Source organism: Aspergillus sydowii (genome assembly GCF_001890705.1).
Source record: "Aspergillus sydowii CBS 593.65 unplaced genomic scaffold ASPSYscaffold_8, whole genome shotgun sequence".
NCBI classification, from domain to species: Eukaryota; Fungi; Ascomycota; class Eurotiomycetes; order Eurotiales; family Aspergillaceae; genus Aspergillus; species Aspergillus sydowii.
Window position 1 is genome coordinate 168,877 of NW_024467866.1, and position 22,477 is coordinate 191,353.

A 22,477-nucleotide genomic window follows, 5' to 3' on the forward strand; every position below is an offset into this window, starting at 1 on the left:
GATGCGCAACTATCCCCTTGTGGTGATCTCATCTTATTTGATGAAGTCATTTCGGGGGAAAATATCGGCAAATTATGAAATGGATAGTGCTCATTGGCGACAGAGAAAGGACTTCGGTCCGCGGATGTCGCTCTGTGCATCGCCTTGCTGCCATGAACTAGCAAAATGCGAGTAGCTATGGAGTACCCATTGAGAGCGGCAATAAATAAAGCCGTTCGATTGGATCCGTCCACGGCGTCGACATCGACTCCATGGCGCAGTAGTAGATGGATAATGTTATTGTGACCGGATTCTGCTGCTCTGAGTAGAGGGGTTGCACCATGGTCACCAGGAATATTGGGACCTGCTCCCGAGTTTCGCAATCGGCACCTTGCTCCAAAAGTATTTTCACTGTATTTGCATGGCCCATTTGAACGGCGTCAACCAGCAGAGAGGTAGCGTCTCCTTTAAAAGATCCATCTGGCTTCTTTTTCCCAGGAGCAGGGCGGCAATCTCGCTTGGCCACCCTGGATCGCACATTCTAATGGGTTTGCAAGAGGCGAACTCTTTGCCTTGGGGCCAGCGCCCTTTTCTAACAGAATCCTAACCACTGTGTCATGCTCATTCTCTGCGGCAACTGTCAGTGGTTCCATTGGTACATGGAAGAAGAGCTATCGAGCATATGCAGCGGCGGCAGCGGCGGCATATCCATGCCACATATCATTCTTATGTGAATCACGGTAACCAGAGATTCCTCGAATTACAAGTCAAGGAAAGTCGACCAGAGATCCAGCAGCCTCCATTTCAAAACATAAAACATTGTTTCTCGATGCAAGCCTGTCTCTAACCGCCTTTCATCACAAGCTCACCTGAAGCGACGATTCCTCGGTGAACAACAATGGGCCCGTTGTCATCGACTCCATCCATGGGATCAGATTCGTCTTGCCCAATACATCGAGTAAAGTCACATTGGGCTTGTTCGCAAGACAGCCCAGGTTCTAGATGGATATAATCAAGTGGAAAAGGGTAATCCTGTGCAGCACCGGGACATTTAAACCTCCGCAAACCTCGACGATCTGTATCAATTCGCTTAATGTTCTGTGTAATAGAGTCTCCCCTTGAGCATGCTCTCTTTGCAGCCAAATCCTGCTGCTTGTAGAAGTACTGCTGGGGGAGGCGGCAGTATCCCTGTACGCTGGAAGAGACCGTTGCATGCCTTTCCATGATCGTATTGCACAAATCCCGAGTACACCTCTGTAGGCTTGCTGACAACAATATCTCCAAGTCGAATCATTGCATTATCTGTTGTAACAGGCACGCCGCCTCCGATCCCTACTAAAAGGCGGAACCGTATATTAGGAAATGTCATGCGCAATTGGGTGACGACTGTGGCTGCTGGGTTATTTCCAGGTATAGGAATGCTAGCAATAACAAGGTTATGACCAGCAACACTGCCAAGGGTGTAGACGTTGTGATCTGCTGGCTGTTGTGGTAGACGTTCGTGTTCTTCGTCGAGCATCTCCAATGCCGCAATCAACTCAACTTCGAGTGGGCAGACCCACGCAACAGTATACTCATCATGAGACAATGATTTCCGTGTGAGTGAGGGGAAAACCCCCTCCCCCGGCCCGCGAAACACCTTCCCTGGCGTAAGGCCTTGCCGGCGGCCGGGTTACAGTAACTAGTAGCTTGCTTTTTGCTATTGTTTCGACAGATAGGCTTCATCTTCGAATAAGTAATACCAAAAAGTCAAGTGAGAGAGACAATAAATGAGAGATCCTAGATGCAAAAGTCCCAATGAGAAGGATGGTGGGTGGTGATGAGGGGAAGATCGAGATATGTGAGGTAATAGCTGCGCTATTACATTTAGGCCTGACATCCGCGATGGAGTGGCTCTTTGTTCTACAACCTGAGAGCAATACACTATGTTAGCAACGTTTACACCGCGAGACTATACCTAACTTTAGAGAATCCACTGGTATAGTCTGATTCAGCGCTGCCGTGTGCAAGGAGACATTCTTATATTGTTTAGAACCTTCGGTACATATCTCTATGTAACGGACGGTACAAGAAATAACACTGTGCGCCTATTTCTCCATGCTATCGAACTAAGTTCTGCAAAATCTTGGGAACATTGAACCCACATGAACCCAGATACGGGAGAAAGCAGGATTGCGAGGCCCATTTTTGGAACCGAAAACATCATCACTCTCTATGCAAATAACTGGCGCGGGAGGATGTGGGGAATGAGAAAGATTCATGAATCATAACCACGGCAATTTTGTCTATGAGAAAAACTTCCGAGCAGTGGCCTTCTCTTGAGCCTCTCTGGCTTTGATGGCCTTCTTGACTCTAGTAGTCTCGGCCGAAATCGCAGCGTCACTAGGAGCCAGGCTGGAGGCCTTCTCCAGGTCCTTCAGAGCATCGTCTTCTTCCTTGAGTCCGGTATGAGCGACCGCGCGGCGATAGTAGACCTTCGCTTTGTCCGCATCCTTTGCGCTAGCGGCACCGGAAACTTCCAAGGCGTACGTAGCCCAAGTTTTTGCGTTCTTGAACTGGCCCAATTTGTTTGCGAGAAGAGAAGAATTCGAGTGGAGCGCGAAACGCAGAGACTTGATCTGGGCCTCCAGTTCCTTTGGATCTCCCTCCTCCGGCTCCGGGAACTCATTGAGATAGCGTAGGCCCTTCTGGTATTTCTCGAGACCCGAGTTGATGTCGCCGCTCTTAAAAGCAGTGTTTCCGAAGTTCTTCAGCTCCGAAGCGATCTTGAAGCAAACTGGAGCACTCAGCTCCTCTCCCTGGTGGTCATCGGGAAAGTCCTCGTATGGGTCACCGGTAGCATCGGGGGCCTGCTTGTCTGCATTTTCATATTCGTCGCCGGTAAGTTCACCACAGTCCACTATAGTCACATCAGATTGAGGCTTGTCGGCCTGAGTTGGCAAATTCTCGATCTTGCGGACCACGCTCTTGCCGTTGAGCACTTCACCGAAAACCACGTGTTTGCCGTCGAGGTGAGGAGTAGGAACCGTGGTAATGAAGAACTGGCTGCCGTTTGTGCCGGGGCCAGAGTTAGCCATAGAAAGGAGGAACGGGCGGTCATGCTTCAGGTCGAAATTCTCGTCGGGGAACTTTTCGCCATAGATGGACTCGCCGCCAGTGCCGTTGAACGCAGTGAAATCACCACCCTGAATCATGAATTGCTTGATAACTCGGTGAAAGATCGAACCTAGCGGGAGGCACTAGTTAGGTTTCTGAATAGCTACTGGTGTAGAACTTGCCATACCCTTGAAATGTAGCGGCTTGCCCTGGTTTCCTTCCCCCTTCTCGCCAGTGCAAAGTGCTCGGAAGTTCTCTGCGGTCTTGGGGACAACTGGAAGCTGGTCAGAAAGGGAACGAAGAGTTGCTGTACGGAGACAGTACCATCATTGAACTATGAAGCGGGGTAATTAGCAAAGACAGTGGTGAGAGTCAGCTCAGGCGCAAGACCTACCAATTCAAGTGCAACGCGACCGGCTTTCTGCTGGCCGATTTGGATGTCGAAGAAGACGCGAGGACGACCTAAGGTTGAGTTCTGTTAACGGTCTGGAATTTGTTGGAGCGCAAGCGGGGAAGTCTGGAAGATGTACGCTGGGATTCAGCCATGGTGGCGGATATATAGGAGAATAGTGTAAAGACGCAGGTCTAAACAGTGAAGACGGTAGTAGGGACGAATGATAGGCGACCAAAGGGGCGAGGAGAGAGGGAAGTTATAAGAGTCTGGAGGGGAAGAGAGGCCAAAGTGGGCTGAGATGGCAGCTCTGCTAAAGAAAGAGTTCCATTAGCTTCCATGAGCGCCACGAACCCCAACTTCTGCAAGCTGTGAATTCCAGTCGTTAATGCCAAATAGGGGGACTAGCTACCGAAGATGAGGGGCTCAGCGCTATTATTATTTTCTTTTATTATTTGTTTACCAACTAGCGGGCGTTTCCAATTAAATCAAGCTAAAATGATCGCTCAGATGCAGTGGATCATTGTCGATTTATTTTGATTATTATTAGCCTCCTGTGCCTGGCTTCGGACATGGTTCTATAAATGCACGCGGTCTATATATACAGTCATAAGGGTATCATAATGGCCTGAGTCCATCGGTACTCTGTGCGCCTACTCTAAAAGCTCTGCGGGGAGCTTGAACTCCACGGTTCCGGTCTTCTGTGAATCTGAGGAGTCCTTATCATCGGCGCTCTTTTCTCTCTTCGGTAATTGTGTGTCGACCTCAATCGTAACCTAGGGAGGGAATACAGTCAGCCTTGCCCGTATTAGGAATTTGAGAATCCACTGGAGAAGTGAGAGCTAACCGCCCCATCCTCACTGCGGTAATCTACACCCACCGGCCCATCGTTGATCAGTTCGACATCCATCATCGCCTGGAAGACACCGTTCTTGATCCGTTCGGGTTTGTAGTTCTCGCCGAGGCGCTTATAGAAGTAGTCGTATAGCTTGCGTGCAGTGTCGGCATTGGCAGCTTCGTGGAAATCGGGCTGTTTGCCTTTCTTCAATTGGCCAAAAAGCGTAAATTGAGAAACTGTATATGTTAGTTGGCGCTGGGAAGAAAAATCCCTGTAGACATACCACAAAGTACTTCGCCGTCAATATCTTGGATATTTCTTTTCCACTGTTGACCGGCCCGTTAGCCGAGCTCAGAATCCAACGCAACTCACTTGCCTGTTTGTCTGTCTCAGCTGGGAATAGCTTCGCCTTCAATATACGGTTGATCATTGTGTCTATGTCCTTTTCTGTGTCTTCCCGGCCAACTCCCGCGAGCACAAGGAGTCCCCGTCCAATCTTGGAGATAAGCTGGCCATCAACGGTGACGGAGGCGGATTTGACTCGTTGAATTACAGCTGTAAGGATATTAATTTGAGACAGTGTAGCACGATTCCGTTTGCTCACCTTTCATAATGCTGATCAAATAGTCGTGCCGTTTGTTGCTGTTGTAGAGATGCCATACATTAGCCGGCGGAGACAATGAACCCCTGTATAGCGAGAACCACCCACCCTGAGTAAAGAATATAACTCCACAAAAAACAATTCAGTTGAATAATAGGAGGCAGTATAAATCCAGGTTAGACAGCAAATAAAAAGAGATCAATGGAACAGCAGTGAACAGTCTGAGAGACTTCCCCGCGCAAAGCCCAGCTGGGCACGGCTGTGGGCAGTATTTTCCAGAAGTGACCGCCTTCTACTCTTGGCGACATCCCCAGCTTCGTGGCCCACCGGAAAGAGTAATAGACATTCACAGGCCAGCGGAGGCTTTTTATTACTGTCACAACAGACACTTTTGCTGTGCAAAATTGCCGGGCAACACATATTTTTCTTTCCTCGGAATCCGCCTTTAATCCGTTCATTTTTGAAGCGATCCCCGATCTCCCTTCGAGCGATAGCAGCGGAATTTCGTCTCTTGGCACCGCGGTTCGCATGAGCAGCAGACAGCAGCGATGACGTCCCGCAAGACGCAGCAGGAGATCGACAAGACCTTCAAGAAAGTCGCGGAGGGTATCCAGACGTTCGAAGGTATCTACGAGAAGATCCGTGTCGCTAACAATCCCACACAACGTGACAAGCTCGAGGAGAATCTGAAACGAGAGATCAAGAAGCTTCAACGATATCGTGATCAGATCAAGTCATGGGCATCCGGAAATGAGGTCAAGGATAAAGGGCCGCTGCTTGAGCAGCGAAGAGCCATTGAGACAGTGAGACCCACGGGACCTGCAGGGCTGGCTTTTTGCATATGGACACTGACGGAGCATACTGTAGTGCATGGAACAATTCAAGGCTGTCGAGAAGGAGATGAAGACGAAAGCATATTCCAAAGAAGGCCTATCTGCGGCGTCACGACTCGATCCGAAAGACAAAGAGAAGGTTGAGACCTGCGATTTTCTGTCCAACATGGTTGATGAGTTGCAACAGAAAATAGAGGCGATGGAAGCAGAAGAGGAGTCGCTCCAAATGTCGATGAAGAAAAACAAAAAAGACGTTGCCAAAAACAACCGTCTGGCCGACCTTGCACACTTCATCGAACGTCACAAATGGCACGTAAATAAGCTGGAACTATTGCTACGATCACTCCAGAACGGCAATATCGAAACGGCCCCGGTGGCGGATCTCAAAGAGAGCATCAAATACTACGTGGAGGATGGTAACAACGTTGACTACTCTGGGGAGGATGAGACGCTGTACGACGATCTGAATATAGGCGACGACGCCGAAACACCATTCGGAGCGGGCGGTGACAACGACCGAGTATCGTCGCAAGATGCTCAGTCAATGCAGGATGAAGAGGTTGAACCCAAACCCAAACCCAAACCTGAAGTCACTGCCACGAGCAATCGCAGACCTTCTGCTCAGATGAAGTCCCCGCTTCCAGTTCTAGCAGCTCTGCATCCGTCCAGCTCCAGCACCTCAACATCTGGCATGAAACCTGCACCCCCTCCCACACGTCTGCCCGGTGAGACGCTCAAGTATGCGTCTGCAGCAGCTGCAGCTGCTGCAAGCGATAAAAACGGCGTGGGCATCGCCCCGCTGCCTCCTCCACCCGGTGCTAGTCCCGCCTTCCCAGCTGCAGTGCCCGCCTCAAAAGCTTCCTCTACCGCCTCACCTGTTGTGTCACTAGCACAGCCTGTATCAAAGGCGACACCTACAGCAGCGATAGTTGCAGAAGAGGGCCGTTCGCGGACGCCTGCTTTCAGTCCCAAGGTTCCAGCTGCCGTCAGCGCGTCGAATACGGTGCCGACGACGCCTGCGATGGACAAGGCAGAGACCGCCGCCACGAAACCACAAGCCGCCGCCAACGGAGAGCAATCTGGTAAAGAGAATCAGCAGCGGGAAGATGGCGAAGAGTCTATCTACCACCTGCCCCCTGGACTTCAAGATTTGATCCATTCATTTGAAGTTACCAAAAGTCGCGCATCGGCCAATCCCTCGAGTCAGCCACCTTCGGTGCAGCGCCTTCTCACGGCTTCCGCAGCGAATTGCCCCGAGCCTGGGGATTCGGAAAAGCCGCGTCACTACAAGCCCCAGAACCCGTACAACACGCCTCTCTACTACCCGCAGGAGCCACTTGCCATCTTGGACGACCCTCGTCTCTATGAAACAGGGCGGATTGACACAGACACCCTGTTTTATTTGTTCTATTATCGCCAGGGTTCGTACCAGCAGTACTTGTCGGCAAAAGCGTTGAAGAACCAGAGCTGGAGATTCCATAAGCAGTACCAGACATGGTTCCAGCGACATGAAGAACCCAAGACGATAACCGAGGAGTTCGAACAAGGTACATATCGATTCTTCGACTACGAGAGTACTTGGTAAGTTTCCAATTTGCCTATCTGTGTTTGGCTGTAAGGCCTTTCTTTTCTTTACTTTTTCCTAACGTGGACTGCAGGATGAACCGACGCAAGGCAGACTTCAAATTTGTCTACAAGTACCTGGAGGACGAGTTGTAGTCTTAACCTTGTGCTCTCAACCCCCTGCATTTATTTTCCGTCCTTCGGATGGCGACTGGGTTTGATCGGGGTCACCTGTCTCGTCAGAAGCAGACATCGAAAGAGAGACTTTTTCATCCTGATTCTTGTTCGACAGGAGAAAGGGGTCTGATCTTGCTTTCGCTGCAAGTGAGACGGAAGCTGACGGTTGGCTTTCTTCTTCTTCTTCTTCTTTTTTTTTTTTTTTTTTCCTTCTTTCTTTTACTACTGTATGTATCTCGATGGGTCCAGGAACAGGTGTTATGAATGGGTCTGCGGGACAGGGAGTTCAACGCTGTTCTTTAGTGGCGGCTGATGGACATGCAGCCATGTCTTGAGCTGCTGCTTGGTTAACCAATTGAAATAGAAACATACCAATTTTCCAGAGGACAAAAGGACGAATGCGTATGCCTGCAAAGTGCTTCGGGCATCCGACGTCGAGTGACAGGGGGGTTCTTGTAGACTGTTACACGGACACAGCGAAGCAACACGGGCCTCGTGGTAAATGAAATAAGCAAGCCGGAATCGAGGAGGCATTGATGGTGGCTGTGAAGGGCGAAGGGCCCTGATCGGCGAGGACAAGGATAAGAAAAATAATAATAAAATGAAATAATGAAATTGGGTAAAGTGGAATAATAATTAAATACTCGAATAGAAAGGATCCGGGAAATAATCGAACAGAGAATAAAGAGAACAAAAGAAATCGCGCGTGCGAGACAAGAATAATGTGTGTAAAAATAGCAGAGAGCAGTCGAGAGCGTCCATCTCGAACGCTGGTGAAGCTACACTCGTGCGATCTTCGCATTTCTCGACGCTGTCTTGTTGCCTCATCGAGGTTTGGTGAGGGATTTTCGTTTAGCGCGACGGGCAAGAAGGATCGCTTTAGCAAGATCAGAGAACGGGGAAAGTGATCATGGACGAGTAACGGGGAACGAGGAACATGCGGTGCCTGAGGTATTTTCTCCGCGAGAGTCTGCCTTGTCAGCCTCCTCCAGACCGCTCGTCTGCGCACGCCCACACCCTCCATACCTCCCGATGAATCACGCAGCCAACTTGGGTTAGTCGGCTAGCATGAGCCCGCCTTATCCCTCCATAATTCCGCATTTCATCATCAATAACTATGACGATTGAACTTACAAGGCTGGCGCTCCCGGTGCGGATCCTTTAACGCCCCGCCGCGGAAATCGTGCCGACTGAACGCAGGGCCCGGTGCTTCAAGGTAGTGTGAAGGCACTGAAGAGCGTGTGAAGATGCTCTAATGACTCGTATTATCGCGTAGTGCGTACTTTGGTCCATCGGAGCCCTCCGACCAAAGGGCAAAAAGACCCAAGGCCCAAGTGCCTGCAGCGGATGACGATCCTACACGTTCACTCTCAGGCTCCAGCGCCCTCAGACGTACTTGGAAACTTTGGAGCGCGAGAGCCGGTAACCTGGCAAGGCGAGGCTGATTGGCAACAACTCGAGCCGCATGCCTCGTCCCTGGCCCTTCCCACCCCTGGGCTCCCTCGAGCATCCTGGGTTTCTGGGTTCTGAGTCCTGGCTTCCTGGCTTCACTTACACAGCCTGCGCAGTGGACAGTGTGGGGGATCGCTATGACGACGTCAACCCTGGAGTACAACAATGCAACCGCAAGTCCGCAACGGGCCCAGTCACGAAACACCAAACACTCACAGCCAGTCCGGATTCTCCTTCCAAGTCATCGGCCCGTGTGGGCTGGCACTGGGCAGTCGCAGCCGCTGTCATTGGTGCAGAACCACGCTAGAAGGCTGGCAGAAGGTTCCAAGGCTTCGATCCTTTTTCTAGCGCTGACGCTAACCTGCACAAAGACGCTAGCAGGGGTCCCTCGTTCGCCCTGCGCCAATCGCACGGCTCGACTAGGGTGGCTGTGTGGGCTCTTTTGTCCAGTATCTGCGCGGAGTCGGCATGCATGGCCATCTTTTGCCTGAGCCGGCCACTTGCTCACCTGATATTCGGCCAGGATATGTTCGTATCGCTAACTTGACGGCGGGCCTAGTCGCTGGGGCTAATGCATGTGCGAAACCGTCTTGATGACTTCCACGAGTCTTCGATTCACCCAAGCCCTCCTAAATCCCATTATAAAAGCCCTCCCTGCACCCGGTCACCTGCTTCATCTCCCCAACTTGCCCACCCCCCATGCTTCCATTCCCCAGATTCAACACAACGTAGCTTCCTTCCTGCCAGGTCATCGTGGACGAAAGAATACTCAAGATGCCCTTTCAACCAGCAATGGTACGTCTTCCTTCTCTTACTTCCGCTACACAGTACTGACTCTCGCAGTCCCAGCCAATCCCCTGCCCTCCAATGGAACCCTCGTCCTCCTCCTATTCCTCTTACTCCTTCGACTCCTCCAATTCATCCTACTCTGGCCTCAGTGATGATAGTTTGAATTACCCGGATATGTACTTCCTGAGCGGCGGCACCAGCACAGGCCCGGGAAGCGTTATCGACTACCCTCTTAGCCAGCCAGCGTTCGAACCCTCGTCGCTGGACAGCGGCCCCTACTTCGAGTACATGTCCCCGACGTTCAATCCAGCGTTCACACACACACCCGAGCCTCTCCCTTTGATGGAAACTCCCACCTCGTTTCCCATCAGCGCAACATCGGGGTTCTCGCCAACATCAATGCCAGCTGAACAATCCATGTTCTCTCCTGTTGACCTCAACCATGAGCCCATCTCCAGGTATGCCTGCTCCAGTTCGGAAAGAAAAAAGGAACCAACTCTAACTGTACTACATTAGACCCGCCAAACCATACGCCTGCGACGACTGCGGCAAGAGCTTCACCCGCCCAGCCGACCTGAAGCGACATCAGACGACCGTCCATTACCCGGTCTTCCAGAACTGTCCTGTCCCGGACTGCTCGCGCAAGGACAGCAATGGCTTTCCGCGCCGCGACCACCTCGTCGAGCACTTGCGCTCTTACCACCATATGGACGTTCCCAAGCGCCGCGCAGCAAAGCGTCTGAGGGTCGCTTAAATGCGCTTCGCCATGAATTTTTTACTACTATGTGCCTATACTTTGACTTTTACTTGTTCTTCTTGAGACCCCGATTTGTTTTATACTATACCACTTCTTCTGGTCCTCCGATCTTCTTTTTTGATTTTCGTTTTCTCATGTTTGACGACTAATGCGGCATGGGACTTGACTTGTTGGGCATGGACTCCACGGCGTTATGAGATGAGACTCGCGAGACTATTACCTAGTTTCTCCTTTTCACTTTACTTCGCTTCTACCCCTGGTTCCTTTATTTTCTTCTTCTGAAATGTCATGTATACACCATAGACGGTCGGCGTTGGAGATACCAGGCATCTGATTTGCATGCAATCTGCAATCTGTTCTTCAGCAATACAATACAACAAACACAAACATACCGCAGCCAAAACCCACTTTTAGGAAGGTAGATGAAGACTAAATAATGACTACGAAGTAAAATCAACAAAAACACTCCCCATCGCCCGTCCCCTCTCATCAAATCTCACCCCCTCACCCTCAAGCATAGCTCTCTTCCTCTCCAAATTCCCCTTGCCCTTGAACCCTGCCCCCTTGCCCTTCGCCGGGCTCGTCCCCATATACCCACCCAGCCCGCCATCAACGCTCAAAACCCGATGACACGGCACGTCTGGCGCAAAGGGGTTCAAGCGCATCGCCGTGCCCACGGCCCTAGCGCTGGATCCTAGGTGTCGAGCCAGCGCAGCATACGTGGTCCATTGGCCTGGAGGCACGGAGAGGAGCAGCACGTATAGTGATTTGCGGAGAGGGGTCAGGGTGGGGTGTTGGTGGATTTTCTTTGTTAGTTTCAGATACGTCGGCGCAGGCGCATTTGGACTTTGGTTTTGGGTTTTGGTGGAGGCTGAGGTTGCGGTTGCGGTTGCGGTTGCGGTGGATTCTTTTGTTGTACTTGTCCCAGTCTCTTTTTCTTTAAGTTTCATTATTGTTTGGTTTTTTGTTGGAGTGGTTCCTGGACCTGGATCTGGACCTAACCTAGTTGTGTGGACTATTCCTGGTTCCTGTGGATGCGATTGCAACTGCGACGCCGAGGTTGTATTATTGCTAGTATTACGCCCATGGGACTCGCCAGGGTCAGTAGTGGCGTCATGATCTTCTGGCCTTTCCCTGTGGAGACTCCGTAGTGCACGACTGTCTCCCCACACCGAGTCCAGGTCCAAGCCAGGATGCAGACCCGAGCAAGGATCTGAGAAGTTCTTGAGGTCAGCCAAGGCCGACTTGTCGTGGGGGCCAGAATGTGGAGCAGTAGAAGCAGCAGGTGCAGTTGCAAGTGGAAGCGAACCTGGCGCCATGTTATCTTCGGTCAAACGACTGCAGACCCGATGCGCAGCCTTGCAGGTGGAAAGCCTTGGCTGCGGACTGAGATTCGCTGGATCTCGGGGACCGTGGGCGTGAGAACGAAGGTTGGTCTCCAGCAGTGGGGCGGTGGAAGCTGGAGGGGTTCTAGCGCTGCGACGGGCGGCCTTCTAGTCTGTTTCTGTTTTGGGGGGTGTGACGCGGTTTCTTCCTCTTGGAACCAGGATGTGATGCAGGCGAGTGTTGGTTGGATGGATTCTTTGTTTGTTTGCTTGGTTGGGCTCTCGGCTGGCTGGGACTAATTTAGGGAGGATGGGAGATGAAGGTCCCAACCAAGGTCCAGCCGGAGATGGCTAAGAGCGTGGCGTGGTGTAATTGATGGGATGGTTCCTCGTGTGATTGCCGCAAGGGATCATGGAAGGAACGCAGAAGACAAGGTTTCAGGTAGATGAATCGTGGAACAGGACGGAGAGAGAGATAAAGAGGCTGGGGTGATTTTCGCAGGATTTGTACTTGACTGCTGGCTGGCGCTGACAGAGAGGCCTTGTTGTTCTGGAATTGGCCAATCACCGGGCACTTTTTTTATTTAAGAGCGATTGACGAGCGATTTACAGGCGCAGATCGGATTCCCGGCCCGAACAGAATGGAAGTCGTGGAAGCGCCGCCTTGGGGACTCTGCGCTCCCTAACGTTCTGGTTCGCGTCTCGCTTGTACCGTGCATGAGCGCCAATTGCAACTGTTGCAGTGCAGCTGGAGCTCAGGATCAATTATTGAATGTTAATTTCAGACGAATAGTATACGCATGCGCTACTGTACCCCTGAATGACAGAACGACTCAAACCTCCAACTGAAACGGCTTTCCTCCTCTAGACTGAATAGCCTCGAGTCCAGACTCTATCGTCCAAATCAAACAACCGCAGCCCAACGGCACGTAGCGCTGATCATCAATGAGCATTCCTACAAGCGTGGGGGTAAAGCGAATCCTCCGCGGCATCTTCTTGGAGTTCAGCGAACAATGCACTCAGCAGATCCCGATTCATGACTCGGGCAGTGGATATATTAAGGACAAATGCGAAGTTTAAAAAAAAGACTCAAAGTTACAAAAAAAAGCAGTAGCACTAACGCCGCCCTGGTTCAAGCCCCATACAAGTAAAGTATGTAGTATGCGATGCTGCAGATCTCGTTCCTCTTCCTCAACCGGTTGTGTTCGGCCGCTGTCGTGGGCCGACTTTGTACAATGCACGTTCCACGGTAAGATGAGCTGCGATGCGATGCGATGTGGGTATACAATTCCTTCTCTCCTCCCTTCCTTCTTTTCGTTGCGAAGATCCAAATTGACCAACCGACAAGGATGACGCCGATCGATAATAATTCGATTTCCCAACTCTCTCCTTCACTACCGACAAGAATAACGATATCGAAGCGGGAAATTACGCGCCACCGACAAGGACGTTGTTCACGGGAATGTGGACTAAACTAATTAGCACCTAATAAAAACAATTTGCAAGAACCGAGGACAACATACTCAGCTTAACGATGTACCCGATGAAACCCATGATCAGGAACCCGGTGCCGACGGCCTGGCTGATTTTGATGAATTCGCGCTTGTCAGCTGCAAGACGTTAGCTCTCTTCCTAGATGTGTGACAACAGATGCAAAATAACAAGATTATGATGATAATGATCGCGCGAGGCAAAACAGAACGGTAGACGTACGCTTCTGGCTGCGGTTGACAAACTGCATGCCATCCTTCAAGAACTCCTGGGGGATGTTGAGTAATTCCTGGACTTGGTCGGACATGGTGGCTAAAATTCAACACGACAAAAGGTGCAATCAATTGAGTAGTGGGAAGAGAAGGAAAATTGAAAGGAGTGGTAGGGTTTTTGGGATAGCGTTGGTCGTGATGCTAATGCCAGCTGTGCTTTTGGTGTTGGGAGCTGGGAGGCGGTTCGGATTAAATAGGGTCCGATTCCGCCACGTATCTTTACTTTGTGTGGCGCCGGGCTTTTCACTTCCACTATTTACTTTCACTATTCTATAGTGCTGTAGTGATCTTTTTGAGTGTATTTTCTTGTTTGGCTTATATTATCACTATCTCACTGTATGTTCTCACTACTCTGCCTTCTAATTTCACTTGTGTGGCTGGTGTATTCGCCATCTGGCAATGGGAATAAACCGTAGTGTGGCTAGTGTTATTACACCAGCCACAATGTGGCCGGAGATTGCGGGGATTTTATCCGCTTTCTTTTTATCCGTTTTCCCCCGCATAATTCAACCTTGCCTACACTGGAGTCGGGTCTCATGAACGTCTTTTTAGTTCCTGCGATTGCCTTAACAAGAGGCACCAGAGTCACATGAACAATTTGGTGCCTAGATTGGGCACTACCTTGACAAGGATGCTTCTCGCTTTGCTCTCTAGATGGTTTTGTCTAGTCAGTAGTAACTTCACATGTCCCGCCCCAGTCTATCAGGAAAAAGTCTCGGAAATCATTAGGCCGCATTCTCACGTTGCTCGAGCGTGACCGATTTAGCAGCCTCCTCATCCAAAATGCTATTTTTCCGCGCCGCAGTCTCAACATAGCCCGGGTTCTCGGCCTTCAGACGCGCAAATGTCTTCTCTGCATCCCACACCCACGGCGTATCAGCCGCAAATAGCAGGTCCATGTCCTCTAATGTTCGCTGGTTGCTTTCTGGGTAGAATGCCCAGACCATTGGGATAGCGATCACGTTACTAGCGGCGAAGACGTACAGGGTCTTTTCTCCAATGGCGCCGAACATTACAGGGCAGAGGAGGGTCTAGACGCACGTACATGTTAGCGTACTACTCCATATGAAGGATAGACTTGGAAGTATGGGTTGAGTCACTTACCAGCCAGCCATTTCCGATACTCCAACCTACAACACCAAAAGCGTTGCCCTTTGCACGTACGGCTAATGGGTAGATCTCTGCGGGGTAGACCCACGGCGTTGTGAGCCAGGTAGCGCCGAAGATTGCGGTGAAAATGAAGACCATAGAGGCTGCGGCAGCACCGAATGATTCTGCCCGCGCTGCGTTTCCTGCTTCACGCGCATTGATCGAAATACGTGAGAAGCCTCCGGCTAGGAACATGGCAATACCCTGGCCGGTTGCTCCCCAGTACAGTGTCCAACGACGGCCAATTCGGTCCAGAGTAAATACACAGACCACGGTAGCGAACTTATCTGTCAGTATGAAGTGGTGCGTTATGATCTAGTCTAGAGACATACCATGTAGAACACGTTGTTCAAACCACTGATCCACTGGCTCTTCACCGTGTCAAATCCGGCGATACTGAAAATGGTCGGTGCGTCTAGAGCAGTGAGTATTAGCTTTTGGTCTGATGCTTTCCGTATTGTTTAAGGATGACTTACAAACGGTAACACCGGCAATACCAACCCACTCTTGCATAATTTGTAACCAGACTACAAGCTGAACTCGACGGCCGAGGTGCAGCTTTCCGGTCTTGTAACCAAAAAGCATGGCTAGGTAGGAGGTGCTATGGCCCATGGACTTCTCCATCTCCGCGACGCCCAGAATATCCTGGAACTCAGCCTCCGCTCGAATGGCATCTTCGTCATTGCTGCCGCGCAGTCTGCTCAAGATATAACGCGCTTCCTGCTCGCGACCAACTTTGACCAACCAACGCGGGGATTCCGGGAAGAACCAAACGGCTGCGAATAGCACGATCAAGAAGATGATCTGAAAGGCGATTGGGAAACGCCAGCGGAAAGCAGATTCGCCGCCATCAATGAAAGATAAGCCACTGTTTCCACGTTGTTAGTCCATGTCCTAGACGACCTGGGAACTTGAGAAAGATCGCTTACAATTCAAGCCAGTATGCAATAACAACGCCAAAGATGTTCAACGTGAACTCAATCGCAATGAACTGACCACGGCTAGTATGCTCCGCAGTTTCGGTTGCCCACACAGGCACAATAGCGTTGAGAATTCCTGTTCCGATACCGTTGATGAAGCGCGCTGAGTCTAGTTAGCAAGAAGAAAGGGAGGGGTATTGAGACAATGGATGTCTTACCGCAAATCATCCAGTCGTGGTTCTGGGCTGAGCACTGCAGGGCAGCTCCAAGCATCCCCCAGAGTGCACCAGAGGCAATTGCTTTGATTCTGCCGACCTTGTCTCCAGTCCAACCACCAAGCAAAGCACCGAAGAGTGTGCCTAGGTAATAAACACTGACAATGCCGCCCTGGAGTAGGCTGTCAGTGACAACGGGAGAGGGCAGGCCGTCTTTCATTTCCGTGTATCCAAACCCCATGAGGTCGATATAGTCCTTGGAGTTGTTGACTCCAGCCATCATACCCTGATCGTATCCGAAGAACAGGATTGACAGCCCGGCCACGCAGTTGATGGCAATGAGAAGACTGCGCTTCTCGAACTTGTGGACGACATTCCACGAGGATATCTTGTCACTCATGGTGACAGTAGATGGTGCGGGTGTTGACTAGAGAGGGAGACACGATCAAGAGAAAAGGCCTAGGCAAAGTCTGACACAAGCCGGGGAAGCGCACGCGGGGGAGATGTGTGTTGACATCTGTGGGGTTACGCGAATACTTAAATATTTAGGCCTCGAAGTCCATATGACGATGGACAGGAACAAATGACAAAATCAGGGACGGGGAGGCCATGCAGACCATGGTCGGACGGACACATTTGGTTACATCCCGGCTAAAGATTGACTATGAACGGAGCAGAGAGGGAAAAGTGAGTGTCAATCGAGGCCTGGATTCTCCACTACCACGAAGCATGAGATGGCACGACAACTCCACTATCGGCGAAATCGCGTAGACTCTGGAGACTGTGGGAGGGGAAAGCGCCGCACGAGCCCGAGAAACGGCAATCCGTCGGGACCAAGACGGCCTCTGCGGCGAAAAGACCGTTCATGGTCCGATCCTCAGAGGACGCCATGGCCGATGAGAAATGCCGGCAGAGGGTCTACCAAGACTGATTGGCAAAACTCTGAAGACCGAGTGTTGTCCGGCTGTTTCCTCTGGGGCTTCTGTGGGGGCCCTGGGGGGAGTCTGGGGGGTCCATTTTGCGGGCAGTGGCCAATTTCACGGATTATCTCCGACTTTCCCTTTTGAGCTGATGAACAGTGTCAAGGATGGTGAGATCAGTAAGAACTGAGTTATATAATATAACTCATTCGTTGTCAAATTCGGTTCTTATACTCCTACCCATCATTCAGCGTGAAACTTGGTAGAGTCGGAAGATTGAAGGTTGGAGGCTGCCGACCTGACAAGGTTCGGTTAAATTGGGCATTCCGCCCCTTTACCCGAGTTCGCATAACAGCGAATGTCTGTCGACCACCGATGGGCGACCGACCTTATTATTCTTTTCTCTTCTTCTTTCCGTCCTCTGGGATTCAACAACTCTCGCTATCGTTCTATCAGCTTGTTGCTTCTATAACTGGCCGGGCTGCGTGGTACTTCTCGCTTACTGGCGTCACACGGCGTAGGTGGGTATTAAACCAGTTGGACAACTGCCTACCAAGCTTCCAGATATGATGGTCTCCAAATAACATCCAGGCCTGGTCTGCTGCATTTCTAAAAGCAATAACCATTCTCTCGACATCACTAACCTAGGCGCGCACGAAACATGATTCAGCCTGCCTTTCAGCACTTCATTAATTGATCAGAACACTATACTCAAGAGATGGGGAAACAGCTGTGCTTCCATGAAACGCACAAGACATTTCATCAATCTGCGAAGCCATGATTGATGCAGTATGCAGAAGTCCCAGTATCGGCCCTGATACTCGCCATCGCAGCCGAGAGTTCTGATCAGCCGGAACCCTTGTTTAAATGTACGACACAAGTTACATTGACATCTCTGGGTGCAACGCTGTCAAACCTTTCCGAGGTGGATTTCACAAAGATTCTGGGGCGTATTTAGTTAAGATGAAATGACAATTTCTGAAACGATTGTCGATGGCATTAGTATGCGGCTAGGACGGGGTTTACAGCCTTCGGACAGTAGGTCTGGCAGCTTGCTGCAGTGTCATGACCGGAGTTACTCCCTGGGATAGCGCATATTGTCTGAACATTCGAGGGCACCTTTGGCAAGAACATCGCGCCACATAATGGGTATCTATCTCCAGCCAGTTCTGAGGTGTTGTCCATCATCCTGGACATCGCCAGGCAGGCTGGCCCGCGCTCTAGTGCCACATACAGTGGTAGATAAACTCCAGAACACAGGTGGACATCTATGATGGCATCTTATGGCGGAAATGAATGGTGAAATTACTTGTCAGAGAGCCGAACATCTGTCCATGATATTCTACCCATCAAGGTCCGATATATAAAAGCCCATGAGCATCGTCACTTTTTATTTCAGTGGTTTTCTATTGAAACGTATTCTACCTACTGGTTGGGGGGTTTATGTTGGGGTCTGCAGTTCCCGAAGCTTCTTGTTGAAGTTTCGGCAGTTGGATCGTGAAAATATATTTTGCTCAGAGCTTTAGAAATATAGTTATTGACTACAATATCCGATCATCAATTCCAAACAACAACACAGGCAAAAACACAATCCCTCGGACGCAAAACCAACATTCTAGACCCCGCGGAGTCGACGACTCCCGAGACTCCAAGTCCGATGAGAGGAGACGCCCGATGGTAGCCATAATGCTGTTTTGCGTTACCCGCGGATACTCACGGCTGCGGAGATCCTGCGTACCCCAAGGCAGATGGCTTGCTGGAGGAGAGACTGCCATTGGATTGTCGCTCTTAGTCTGAATCCCCAGGATGCGGAAGAGATCTCATCATCTCACTCAGCACATAGAGTCGGTATAGACTGAGGTAGCGATGGATTCCTGATTGGGTTTATTCTTATCCACTCGACGGGGAGTTCCGCGTGGCCGGGTATCGTTGTATGAGAGGATACATGTTGAGGCAGAGCTTCCACCATATGAAAAGCAGAAAATAACAGCTACTTCATGAGACAGACAAGACAGACAAGGTGAATCCAACAATCTGAATTAAATCGTGCTCTCCATATCCTCGCTGCGTAGAACAAGCTTCCCGGTGAGCCGAATCAAGCCGGCGCTGGGTGGTTGAGGATGATTACATACGCGGGAATTACGGTATCGATACCGGCCCGCCAGCCTTTGCTGGCAGTTTCGAACCTCTGCGCCATTTTGAAAGCTTCAACATCCTTTTTCCGCGATCAACGATCACCTCTCTCCCCTGCCATTCGCTTCCCCGTTCCTCCTAATCTGCTTTATTGGAGGTGCGATTGCTTGGATTCTCTTTAATCACCTTTACTCTCTTCCGTTCTCCCCTTCGCCTTTCTCGCCATGTTCCGAAGTCTACTGCCGCGGACGACGCCGCGGGCTGCTGCTGTCCGTTCTGCTCGCCCTGTTCCTTCGCACATTGTTCCCGCGCCCTACTTCCCTATCCTACGCTCTACTCGCGGTTACGCCTCAGAATCCGGTAAGTTGCGACCTTTCCGACCCCTGCGAGCTCTGTTGCAGAAGTACCCCGGGCTTCCGAAAGACCGGCAGCTAACAAACGGGATGCGCTCGGTAAAGGTGAACACGATGTCGTTATCATCGGTGGTGGTGTCGCTGGATACGTTGCTGCCATCAAAGCTGGCCAGGAGGGTCTCAAGGTGCGATCTCAGCAATTCTGTTCTCCCAATCGACCCTGTTGAAGTATCCGCTGATTAATTTCCTTTCCGGCACAGGCCGTGTGTATTGAGAAGCGTGGCCGTCTCGGAGGTACCTGCCTCAACGTCGGCTGCATTCCATCAAAATCGCTCTTGAACAACTCCCATCTCTACCACCAAGTCCTCCATGACACGAAAAAGCGCGGTATCGAGGTCGGTGACGTCAAATTGAACCTCGACCAGATGATGGCCGCCAAGGACACCTCCGTCGATGGTCTGACCAAGGGTATCGAGTTCCTGCTCAAGAAGAACGGCGTCGACTACGTCAAGGGTACTGGTGCGCTTGTTGACGAGCACACCGTCAAGGTTAACCTGCTCGAGGGTGGTGAGCAGACTCTCCGCGGAAAGAACATCATCATCGCTACTGGTAGCGAGGCTACTCCTTTCCCCGGCCTGAACATCGACGAGAAGAGAATCATCACCAGCACTGGTGCTCTTTCTCTGAAGGAGGTTCCTAAGAAGATGGTAGTTATCGGTGGTGGTATCATTGGTCTGGAGATGGTAAGCTTTTTCTATCTTCCGGTGTGCTATACTGGGTATCTGATGCTAATCTATTATAGGCCTCCGTCTGGTCCCGCCTCGGATCCCAGGTTACCGTCGTTGAGTTCCTGAACCAGATTGGTGGTCCCGGTATGGACACCGACATCGCCAAGCAGGCCCAGAAGATCCTCGGCAAGCAGGGCATCAAGTTCAAGACCGGCACCAAGGTCACCAAGGGTGACGACAGCGGTGCTACCATCTCGCTCTCCGTGGAGTCTGCCAAGGGTGGCAAGGAGGAGACCCTGGATGCTGATGTCGTTCTTGTCGCCATCGGCCGCCGTCCTTACACCGAGGGTCTGGGTCTTGAGAACGCGGGTCTCGAGAAGGATGACCGGGGTCGCCTGGTGATTGACCAGGAGTACCGCACCAAGGCCAGCCACATCCGTGTCATCGGCGATTGCACTTTCGGTCCCATGCTTGCCCACAAGGCTGAGGAGGAGGCCGTTGCCGCCATCGAGTACATCAAGAAGGGATACGGCCACGTCAACTACGCCGCCATCCCCAGCGTCATGTACACCCACCCCGAAGTCGCCTGGGTTGGCCAGAACGAGGCAGATGTCAAGGCCGCCGGCGTCAAGTACCGCGTCGGTACCTTCCCCTTCAGCGCCAACTCCCGTGCCAAGACCAACCTCGACACTGAGGGTGTGGTCAAGTTCATCGCCGATTCTGAGACCGACCGCATTCTCGGTGTGCACATCATCGGTCCCGGCGCCGGTGAGATGGTCGCCGAGGCCACCCTTGCTGTCGAATACGGTGCTTCTTGTGAGGACGTCGCCCGCACATGTCACGCCCACCCTACCCTCTCCGAAGCCTTCAAGGAGGCCGCCATGGCCACCTACTCTAAGGCCATCCACTTCTAGTTTCCCCCGCCATAATTCCGACAATTTTTGTACCCTCTAGCCTAGCCATGCTAGAAATACTTGTGTAGCATTGACATCATTATATTTCCTATGTTGGTCGTCCTGTATTAAGTTATGAATAAAAAGACAAACTTATCATAGATCTTCTGCGGCCTCTACTTGTATAAATTAACCAAACTACCACCTGCAGCCTAATACAAAAATAGGACTCATCTAAGACAACACCCACCTCGTCCAACCCCCAAAACAACAGCAGGCAACGGCGGCCCATAAGCATACCTATCCCGACACAAACACTCGCACGAATTCCCATTATTAAAAACAGAAATATTCACCTGCTGCTGCCCACATCCCCCTCCACACCCCTGACCAGTCCGATTACACCCAAGCTCCCGACACATGTACTGGCCCTGGCTTTGGCCCTGCGGACTCGCATGCGCTATCGCCCGCGCATAACCCCCAGGCCCAGCAGTCGCAGTCGCAGTCGCAGCCCCAGTCCCGCGACTCCCAGACATCATAAGCCCGTCATCCTGGCACGGACACTGACAGTCCCACTGGCTTTCGCAAGCGCAGGATCTCGACCATGGCCAGGAGCGTGAGAATGAGGATGCGTTTGGTGCAAGTCCATGTTCGCGCCCATGCCCATGCCCATTCACGTGTCCATGGCCGTGGCCATGTCCATGTCCATGTCCATGTCCGGAACAGCAGCCGAAGCCTGAGCCATTTCCAACGGGCCCGAGTCCAAGTCCCGCGCAGGGATGGGGGGAGCCCGAACCAGTGTGCGAGCGGGAATGGGAATGGGCGTGCTCGTGGGTTTGCGGCTGGGTCTGGGAGTATGGTCGTGGGTGTCCTGCGAATTCGGCTCCGGTGCTTGACCAGCTGGATACAGAGTTCAGTTATTAGAATCAATGTAGACATGGTATAGGTGAGTGTGGGTAAGTAAACGAATCAAGTAGAGGGGATGCGTACGCCCGTTCAGGAGATAGCTCCGAGCCCCTTTGACGACTGCATCGGCTTCGGCCTCGTGAATACATTGGTGGTTCTGGTGATTCGAGTGCTGGTGGAGGTCTTTCGATAGAGATGGTGCTGTTGGTGTCGGCGTCGGAATCGGAGTCTGAGTCTGGGTCTGTGTAGGTATATTTGGAGTCTATCTCTGGTTTGCGGAATCGGACGGCGCGGCGGGGTGTTGAGGGTCTGTCGATGTCGAATCGATCAGGGCTTGAGCTGGGGGTTCTGTAGCTGTGCCAGCCGGACATTCCAAGGTGAGTTGAACGAGAGATGTGAACTGGACGGGAGAAGGGGATGGAGACAGGGTAGGGAAGTGGTTTTTATACATGATTTACGGAGAAGGTATATCTCGCTTTATGTGCACTAGACAAAGGGAAAGCTGTTTGGGCTGCTGGCGGTTGAAGGGACATGAATGTTGTGTGACGATCAAGGCGATGTAGTTTGCTGGGTTGATCTGGGTATATCCTTGGATGTGCCTGCCGGGCAAAGGAGTGAGTCTACGTCGGATAAATGGAAGGGTCAAGCGAATTTCTATCCAATCCAGAATTCATTGGTGGTAACTATCGAACCAGA

General features: G+C 51.4%; 12 protein-coding genes across 12 annotated transcripts; 3 read left to right on the forward strand and 9 right to left on the reverse strand.

The window, feature by feature from the left end:
• Window positions 1–86: 86 nt before the first annotated feature.
• Window positions 87–371, reverse strand: ASPSYDRAFT_119818 (ankyrin repeat domain-containing protein; the record flags this gene model as incomplete). The annotated part of the gene is made up of 1 exon (XM_040840403.1): window positions 87–371. A coding segment is annotated over one exon (285 nt), but the record flags the coding sequence as incomplete, so codon positions are not given.
• Window positions 372–1,069: 698 nt separating this feature from the next.
• ASPSYDRAFT_32992 (uncharacterized protein) lies at window positions 1,070–1,498 on the reverse strand (the record flags this gene model as incomplete). The annotated part of the gene is made up of 1 exon (XM_040845041.1): window positions 1,070–1,498. The coding sequence occupies one exon, from the start codon at window positions 1,496–1,498 to the stop codon at window positions 1,070–1,072; it is 429 nt and encodes a 142-aa protein (XP_040700634.1).
• A 766-nt stretch (window positions 1,499–2,264) lies between these two features.
• ASPSYDRAFT_91145 (uncharacterized protein) lies at window positions 2,265–3,621 on the reverse strand (the record flags this gene model as incomplete). The annotated part of the gene is made up of 5 exons (XM_040852442.1): window positions 2,265–3,205; window positions 3,263–3,349; window positions 3,400–3,409; window positions 3,470–3,537; window positions 3,606–3,621. 5 exons carry the CDS (start codon window positions 3,619–3,621, stop codon window positions 2,265–2,267), a joined length of 1,122 nt encoding a protein of 373 aa, XP_040700635.1.
• A 275-nt stretch (window positions 3,622–3,896) lies between these two features.
• ASPSYDRAFT_47103 (D-aminoacyl-tRNA deacylase) lies at window positions 3,897–5,144 on the reverse strand. Its single transcript, XM_040847365.1, has 5 exons — window positions 5,014–5,144; window positions 4,909–4,946; window positions 4,681–4,859; window positions 4,588–4,630; window positions 3,897–4,540 (listed from the first exon to the last, which is right to left on the reverse strand). The coding sequence occupies exons 2-5, from the start codon at window positions 4,913–4,915 to the stop codon at window positions 4,275–4,277; spliced, it is 495 nt and encodes a 164-aa protein (XP_040700636.1). The 5' UTR covers window positions 4,916–4,946; window positions 5,014–5,144; the 3' UTR covers window positions 3,897–4,274.
• A 90-nt stretch (window positions 5,145–5,234) lies between these two features.
• ASPSYDRAFT_47104 (uncharacterized protein) lies at window positions 5,235–7,651 on the forward strand. Its single transcript, XM_040847366.1, has 3 exons — window positions 5,235–5,708; window positions 5,773–7,319; window positions 7,397–7,651. Exons 1-3 carry the CDS (start codon window positions 5,454–5,456, stop codon window positions 7,455–7,457), a joined length of 1,863 nt encoding a protein of 620 aa, XP_040700637.1. The 5' UTR covers window positions 5,235–5,453; the 3' UTR covers window positions 7,458–7,651.
• ASPSYDRAFT_47106 (uncharacterized protein) lies at window positions 7,289–8,178 on the reverse strand. Its single transcript, XM_040847367.1, has one exon. It carries the CDS (start codon window positions 8,010–8,012, stop codon window positions 7,737–7,739), a length of 276 nt encoding a protein of 91 aa, XP_040700638.1. The 5' UTR covers window positions 8,013–8,178; the 3' UTR covers window positions 7,289–7,736.
• Window positions 8,179–9,703: 1,525 nt separating this feature from the next.
• On the forward strand, window positions 9,704–10,576 carry ASPSYDRAFT_47111 (C2H2-type zinc finger protein). Its single transcript, XM_040847368.1, has 3 exons — window positions 9,704–9,725; window positions 9,774–10,177; window positions 10,236–10,576. The coding sequence occupies exons 1-3, from the start codon at window positions 9,723–9,725 to the stop codon at window positions 10,471–10,473; spliced, it is 645 nt and encodes a 214-aa protein (XP_040700639.1). The 5' UTR covers window positions 9,704–9,722; the 3' UTR covers window positions 10,474–10,576.
• Window positions 10,577–10,916: 340 nt separating this feature from the next.
• ASPSYDRAFT_91149 (MGMT family protein) lies at window positions 10,917–11,426 on the reverse strand (the record flags this gene model as incomplete). The annotated part of the gene is made up of 1 exon (XM_040852443.1): window positions 10,917–11,426. One exon carries the CDS (start codon window positions 11,424–11,426, stop codon window positions 10,917–10,919), a length of 510 nt encoding a protein of 169 aa, XP_040700640.1.
• A 1,803-nt stretch (window positions 11,427–13,229) lies between these two features.
• Window positions 13,230–13,599, reverse strand: ASPSYDRAFT_155557 (translocon subunit SSS1; the record flags this gene model as incomplete). The annotated part of the gene is made up of 3 exons (XM_040842471.1): window positions 13,230–13,270; window positions 13,325–13,411; window positions 13,515–13,599. 3 exons carry the CDS (start codon window positions 13,597–13,599, stop codon window positions 13,230–13,232), a joined length of 213 nt encoding a protein of 70 aa, XP_040700641.1.
• A 690-nt stretch (window positions 13,600–14,289) lies between these two features.
• ASPSYDRAFT_155487 (putative MFS monosaccharide transporter) lies at window positions 14,290–16,248 on the reverse strand (the record flags this gene model as incomplete). Its single annotated transcript, XM_040842465.1, has 6 exons — window positions 14,290–14,595; window positions 14,669–14,995; window positions 15,046–15,128; window positions 15,190–15,581; window positions 15,643–15,796; window positions 15,852–16,248. The coding sequence occupies 6 exons, from the start codon at window positions 16,246–16,248 to the stop codon at window positions 14,290–14,292; spliced, it is 1,659 nt and encodes a 552-aa protein (XP_040700642.1).
• A 2,877-nt stretch (window positions 16,249–19,125) lies between these two features.
• Window positions 19,126–20,896, forward strand: ASPSYDRAFT_32999 (dihydrolipoyl dehydrogenase; the record flags this gene model as incomplete). The annotated part of the gene is made up of 4 exons (XM_040845042.1): window positions 19,126–19,261; window positions 19,303–19,439; window positions 19,515–19,997; window positions 20,057–20,896. The coding sequence occupies 4 exons, from the start codon at window positions 19,126–19,128 to the stop codon at window positions 20,894–20,896; spliced, it is 1,596 nt and encodes a 531-aa protein (XP_040700643.1).
• A 283-nt stretch (window positions 20,897–21,179) lies between these two features.
• Window positions 21,180–22,302, reverse strand: ASPSYDRAFT_133853 (uncharacterized protein; the record flags this gene model as incomplete). Its single annotated transcript, XM_040840652.1, has 3 exons — window positions 22,069–22,302; window positions 21,866–22,016; window positions 21,180–21,775 (listed from the first exon to the last, which is right to left on the reverse strand). Coding segments are annotated over exons 2-3 (660 nt in total), but the record flags the coding sequence as incomplete, so codon positions are not given.
• Window positions 22,303–22,477: the final 175 nt, after the last annotated feature.